Source organism: Leptodactylus fuscus, chromosome 6 (genome assembly GCF_031893055.1).
Source record: "Leptodactylus fuscus isolate aLepFus1 chromosome 6, aLepFus1.hap2, whole genome shotgun sequence".
Taxonomy (NCBI): Eukaryota; Metazoa; Chordata; class Amphibia; order Anura; family Leptodactylidae; genus Leptodactylus; species Leptodactylus fuscus.
The window spans coordinates 58,761,119-58,768,546 of NC_134270.1; the positions used below are offsets into that span (position 1 = coordinate 58,761,119).

At 41.7% G+C, this 7,428-nt stretch overlaps 1 protein-coding gene across 1 annotated transcript in view; it reads left to right on the plus strand.

The window, feature by feature from the left end:
- The window catches only part of VSIG10L2 (V-set and immunoglobulin domain containing 10 like 2), a 28,030-nt gene extending 23,717 nt beyond the window's left edge, over window positions 1-4,313 (plus strand). Inside the window, exons 10-12 of the mRNA XM_075279036.1 lie at window positions 218-242; window positions 3,765-3,886; window positions 4,210-4,313. Coding sequence (XP_075135137.1) covers window positions 218-242; window positions 3,765-3,886; window positions 4,210-4,313 — 251 coding nt within the window. The remainder of the gene's footprint in view (window positions 1-217; window positions 243-3,764; window positions 3,887-4,209) is intronic.
- Window positions 4,314-7,428: the final 3,115 nt, after the last annotated feature.

Genomic DNA, 7,428 nt, shown 5'->3' on the forward strand with positions numbered 1-7,428 from the left:
GGGCTTCTTTTGACTGCTATATAATACTTGCAGCTGAATAATAGATATGATTGTGCTGTATAGGTTTTGTACCCACAGTCAAATGGGAAGAGGAGGATTGGAGGTTATGTGGTATGGTTAGGTGGAGACATACAGTATATGTAAATGGTTAATGCTGAATCAAACCTGATACTTTGTAACTTTATAAATATTTCTTCATTTATATCTCCTTGTCCAGGGCTACATGACTTGTTCTTCAGACCGTAAGTAAAATCTATTTTCATATATCAATAAAGAAGTTGTATGAGGATTTTCTTAAACTCAATTCCTGGGTTCTGTTTTTTTGAACATCTCATTTCTGGGCTGATTCGGACTCAGGGTCAAGTCATTGGAATCAGAATCCAAGTTAGTCAGGGTCCTGTGTCCTCTCTATGATCAATGTGTAATAACGGCGGCTGGCTTTACCAATACCCATAGAGCAAGTAATACACACTAAACACAGAGATGGGGCCGAGCAATATGGATGTTGGGTGGTTATAATCACTTGACCTGGATCAGCACAGAAATTTGATATTTATACAAAAACAATCTCGCCAGGGATTGAGTTACAAACAAATCTAGGGTCTTGGATGTGGAGGATAGACTGGATGACATTAGTGATGCCCTAGAGGATGATAAAACGCACCTCGATGATTAGGTATGCCCAAAAATTTGTGGCCATAGATCTTAAATTGATGTACCTAGATAATAGGTCTAGGAGAACCAACATCCGTATCAGGGGAATGCCAGAAACGATAATTACTCTGCAGGAGACTGTTACAACCTTGTTCTCAGCTCTGCTTCCATAGACCAACCCCACACTACTTCACATGGACTGTATTCATTGAGCACTGGGGTGCCTTAAAAACCCGAGTGTACCCAAGGACATTATTCTTAAGCTGCACTACTCATACCTACGCGACCGAATTCTGTCAGCAGCCCACAACCTTCAACCTCTACCGGGTATGTTCCCATCTGTCCAGCTCTTCGTAGACTTGGCTTCAGCCACGTTGAACAGGCGTAGAACCATGCATCTGGTCACTCTTGCCTTACAGAAGGTCCAGATACGTTATCATTGACTACTTGATCTGTGCAGTCCTTTCTCGGTGCCAGCTGTTTTACCCCACATAATGTCTTCCCTATGTGTAACATTGTTTTGTATAATGTAAGGGGATTTAACTCCCCTCAAACGTTGTAAGGCGTTTCTCCGATGTGAAAAACTGAAACCTGATATTCTCTGCATTCAGAAATTGCATTTCACCTCCAGCGTGTTTCCTAAGTTTTTCCGCTCATTCTACACCCTTATTGGACATGGACCCAAACAAATTAAAAGCAGGAGAGTGGCGGTCTTGATCAGAACGTCTTTTCCCCTATAGGATGATGATATGCAAATAGATCCCCAAGAGAGATATATCATCATTCAATGTTGCCTTTACGGTCAACTATGCCTTCTTAACTCCTATGTCCCCACTGAGTCCCCAGGTAGCTTTTTACCCACAAGTTATGTTCTCTGTTGGAACAGTTGAATTTTACGAAAATAATATGGTGCAGAGATTTTAATTTCACTTTTGAAGCACACTTGGATAAATTCTCCTCTAAGGCCAAGGGTAAGATTCGTACTGCTCTTAGGTCCCTTGGGATAACGGATGCTTTGCGTGACTTTGATGGTAATAGGAGAGGTTATATTTACTTTTCTCCTGCACACCACCACTTACACTAAGATTGATAGAATGCTCCCCAACGTCACATATGTCATCGTGTGCCCTGTCCCTAGTCAGACCATGACCTGGTTATGATTGATATAGATTTCTGGACCCCCTCTACTACTCGGTCTGGATGATTCCCTATTGACAGATCCTGACATCAAGTGACGGATTTCAGATGACCTCAACAAGCTCTTTACACATAATGTGTCGGATACCGACCCAGCTATTAGTTGGGTGCCTCATAAGGCTGCAGTTAGGGCAACCTTTATATCGGAGGCTTCTTGTCTGAAAAAAGAGCGCTCTAAAGTTTAAGCAAACTTAGAGCACAAATTAAAAACTGCTAATCAGCTTCACCCCTCTTGCTATTTGGCTAAATGTATCAGGGATGTTAAATGTCAACTTGGTCAGCTTGATTCCTAATACATCGGAAAGAAAAAGCTGTCCATTGGACCTAGCAAGTTTTTACAAATATGCAAGCAAACCTGATAAATTGTTAGCCTCTAAACTAAGGGTGCGCCAAAAACTACATGCTATATATCAAATATGGGAGTTGGGTGGTAAAATTACCTCCAATCCTAACTCTGTTTATACCTAGTTCCACCAATTTTACCTCTACCTCAGCCGTCCTCCGGAGATTGCCTCCTTTCTCCATTCCCTCCAACTTCTTACTGTCACACCTCCCCAATTTGCTTCCTTAAGTGGACCCATAACAAGGGAAGAACTAGACTCAACTATTAATGCTCTTAAGAATGGGAAAACATAACTGGTCCGTTCTAAAGGGCTCTTCAAGTACTTTATTGTGATCCCATTGCCTATTTGAGGCTGCCGACAGATTTTCCAATTCCTATTAAGATATTTTGTGGCACCTGGCACCAGTGGGACTTCACCAAGGACTATGTCATTAGCACACATTCTCCACCTCCCTCAGAGACCTTCAGGACTGCACAGGTCTTTCACTTCCTATGCTCTCTCACCTCACTTAAACCTGAGATTACCACCACTAGCCGTATGAGTTTCTCTTTCCTTTATCTATATCATACTGAACACTCTGCTCTCTGAGCTCTGAGGGAAAATTGGACTATATGACAGCCTGGAAACAGGACCTATAGATCACCCTGATCCCAGCTTAGTGGGCGATTGTTGCACGTTCATTAGCTAGGGCAGTTGGCAAATTACTTATGGAGCCCTCTTTTAAAATCCTTCACAGAACCTATTTGGTTCCTTCTAGACTCCACCCTTTTTACCCTAAAGTCTCACCCCTTTATTTTCGAGGTTGTGATGCTTCATATCTGTTGGACTTGTCCTCTGGCCCATCGCTTCTGGATATCCAGCCATGGGATGGTGCAGTGACTATTTGGACCGACGATTTCATTGTCTGCTCCATTTTTTTTTCTGCCTTAAGCCTAACACTCTCAGATACTTTCAATATAAATGACTACTGTATATATTAATGGCAGTGGCAATCCATTTCGCCTTAAAATGGAAGCGGCCCTATATTTTAGTAACATATGTCGTTAGACGAATTGACATTATTATGAAAAAATTAACACTACCATCTCTGATACCCGTCCATTTTCAACAGCGTCACCCTGGATTAATAGGTCCAACATCCCTGATTATATTGTCTCTAGTTTCTGACTGGGATTGTTATGTCTTGGTTTCTTCTCCTATGCAGGTTCCCCCTTCTGCTCTTCCCTTTCACGTATGCACTAAAGTGTTTTTGTTGTACTTTTGATATCATTTAATAAATTCTTTTAACTTCTAAAGTATTTGTAGCCTTTATGGCTTATGCTCCAATGAATTTAATATAAAAATTAAGCAATTTTTCAAAAAGTCTCAATTAAAATCTAATTTATATTTAAGAACATTTTGTGTCTATAGCTTTTATGCTGATCAAACAAATCCTATGTAATATGTGTACTGTATCTACCACAGTGTCATTCTCTTACATCTATCCCTTATTCATCCAGTGTATGTACATTAGGTTAGCCACTTTATTTGTTCTTTAGGGATCAACTAATCACCTCTTCCGCCCCTTAGAGCCCCGGGTGAGGCCAGAGAGAACATCCGCAATCCAGAAGATGCTGAAACGGCTGCAGATGGTGAGGAGGGACCTGCCAGTTCTGGTGACCAAGGTCCAGAGGGAGAAGCTCCTCCTGAGGGTATGAGACCACCATATCTGTGTGGGATAGTTGACATGATGGTCTCCAATGGTGCACATTACAAGAGATGCCTGCTGTTACATAAATTCAACTTCTGCCGTATCAGCTTTATTAAAACGGTCTAAAAGCAAAATTGTCTTAGTTGCCCACAGCAACCAATCACAAAGCATCTTTTATTTTTCAGGAGCAGAATCCAAAATGAAAGCTGTATTGTGATTGGTTGTTATGGGCAAATAAAACAGTTTTGTTTTTAGAAAATTTTAAGAAATCTGTCCCATTACTCTTGGTAATCTTAGTTTTAAACTTTTCTTTTCCTCCTATAGAGTCGGCTGCTCCCAGTAATTCCGAGGTACCATTATCTCAGTTGTCTCCTGCTCCAGAAGATGATCCAGTGAATGTTACGATCACAGTGACTGCAACACCCTAGATAAGGCCCTCACCATGGTGGGGTGGGAAAGGAACCTTAGAGCTCTTCAAGGTTTCATGGATCAGTAACCTTAACACCCACAGTAACCAATCACAGAGGTGTTTAATATACAGTTTAAGAGTATGAAGCTGAACTCTGATTGGTTATTATAGGTAATGAAACATCAGACCAGCTTTATACTAAATCACCTTGTAAAAACCTGCATCAAACTAAAATGTTCATTTCCTATATGGCTGAGTTTCAGATGCTGGAAGGCATACTTAGCTTATTAGCTTCTCCCAGTCAAACCCTGTGTAATAAAGCAGTAAGACGTGTGGTGTGAGTCCTTTATCCCTCCTGCAGGTCATAGACTACTATAAGGCAATGAGCTTTGTGTAAATAATGGGGTTTTCTAGTAACAGTTCACCTATGTTTATAAGATAAAGACTACTCATGAATTCCTTTAATGCTAAAAATCTAAAGGGATTCAGTTGTATCAAGGTGTGCTCAGGATTTTTTTGTACATAGTTTGCAATAAAACTTATGATGATTTAATTTTGATGTTGAATATTGTTTTATGTAGATAAACCATACAATGACAAATTTAACCACTTTCTAATAGTCAAAGTCTTATTGCCTCACCATGGCACAACTTGAAGCTCCTGGGTCCCAATGCAAAATCTGCAATGAAGTCCCTACCTTCCTTGTGCCATTTAGAATAGCGGTGTATTTTATGTGGCATAGGAAATTGGGGGCCCCCACAGGGTCCAGGGCCCAGTAGCTACTGCTACCACAGCACCGCATATAGCTTTGCCTCTGATGTCTAACCAATTTTGCCTGCTTGCGGGGGACATTCATGGTTTACATTCAGGGGCTAGAACGCTTTGTCCTGTTCAAATAGTTCCCCACTGGCCTCAGATATGCCAAGTTTATTCACAACCTCCACTTCTTTGCTTTATTAAATAACAAAAATTGTTAATAATTTTCTCTCTAGCTCCCATTGTTCTTGACGCGTGCATGCAGTTAGTTTTGGCGCTTGATATTTGAAGTAAGCAAGCTATTGTCAGGGGAGTGACCTCCGGTAATAGCAGGTGATTCTGAGCCCTGACATTGTCCAGTGAGACTGTTTGGGCCCGAACAACACTCACCTGAAAGTAGAGAGCCTAGTTAGTATATCAGACACCAAAACTATCAGCACTGATTGCTCAGGAATGGCAGGAGCAAAAAGCAGCAGTTGGTGGGGTTAATGAAAGTTTCTCTGCTTAAGAGGCACATGGGTCTGTTGGATGACTGTCATTTTTATTTATTTTTTATTTTTTTACATCATGGTGAGGTCACCTGATCAGAAGCTGAGTGGGTGACAGAGAGCAGGTGTCAGATTTAAGAAACAGCTGCCACCTGCCTGAAACACCAACTGTTTGAGCTGAGCTCCAACCGCAGGTGTAGACCCCTTAAGGAGAAAAAGGAAAAAGATATGGACTGAAAATCCCAATCTTATAAATTGATCTAAAGCTTTTCAGCAAAATCTACAAAACTCAACACGACGTTCTTCGTATACATATTGATCAAGGTGCATAAGCCCATTAGCCACTTTACGGCAGCCCTTATATAGTGGGCGCAGCAACACACAGCGACCATCACTATCACAATGCATTGCCCACAGGGGGAGCGGCCCAGCTGTCCAAAATCGCCCTTGTCGCCAGAGTGACAGTGGCCATCACATGATACAGCTGAGTACCGGAAAGGAAGAGGATAACCCACAAATACAGCAAGAAGATTTCCTCTACTACAATTTACATCATGCGACTTTCTAAAGACAAACAATAAAAACCTTTGTGTATGCAAGGTAAGGTAAACTCCAGCAAAGAGAAGCAGCTGCATTGAGGATATTATAGAGAAGTACTGAACTGTGTAAGGTAAAGCACTCACTAGATGCTGCAGTAATCTCCTCTCTCCATAGATCTCCATAATCTGATCCCTCACTAAGGTGATCACTTTTTCTTTAAAAATCTGTTGTGATATAAAGGAAAAAATCTGCAGCTTTTCAACAAACTTGCACTCACCAGAAAACGGTAAACTAACTGGATACTAAACTAGGGTAAAATATAACTTTTATTAGGGATATTAAAATATAAAAAGTTATATTTTACCCTAGTTTAGTATCCAGTTAGTTTACCGTTTTCTGGTGAGTGTGATTAGTAACAGTAGTGGACCTCTGTGATCGTTTTCAACAAACTTGGTTTCAGTTCCTTAACAGAACTCAGCATATTAATCCATCCCTGCAGATAAGTTAGTGTCACCCGAGTCAAGAGTTGATTTTCCCATGTGAATTGTTAGCGTCATTACCAAACTTTCACCATTTGTTAATTAATCCCAAAAACCTGAGGCACCATTTAGCTTTCCAGTTTAGCAAGGTCCATCTGGTGGTGTGGTGCTGCCATCACAAGTAGAGATGAGCGAGTACTGTTCGGATCAGCCGATCCGAACAGCACGCTCCATAGAAATGAATGGATGCACCTGGTACTTCCGCTTTGATGTCGGCCGGCCTCTTAACCCCCCGCATGCCGGCTACGTCCATTCATTTCTATGCGAGCGTGCTGTTCGGATTGGCTGATCCGAACAGTACTCACTCATCTCTAATCACCGGTCATATGCGCCAAACAGGTTAGCCTCCCACCACTCTGCCCCACCCTCCTCCCCTTTCCCTGAGTGACAGGACCAGGCAATGTATACTAAGAGCCCTTGCACACAACCAAGTCCCATCTGTGAAAAATTGTGTGTTGTGTGTGTGGGCCATAATACCCAGACTAAACTCAGCCGTGTGCATAGAAGTACAGAACTGAACTCACAGCGTTTGGTTAGTTCATTACAGTAGTGATCTGGCTGTCCAGGAACTCTATCTATAAACGACTATATTCAGTGCAGGTATTATGGACACACGTGGACCATTTTCCACGTATGGGTCTTGTCGTGTGCAAAAAGTTCTTAATCTCTCCTGGCCCCCAGTTCTGTCACACTTGCCTTTGCTCATATTCTTGGTATATTTGTAATACTCCAGTGGTGCTTGCCTGGTCTACTGTCCATTTGCCGAGAATCCGAGCAATGGTTGAGTAAATGAACACGCCAGGAGCCTGAG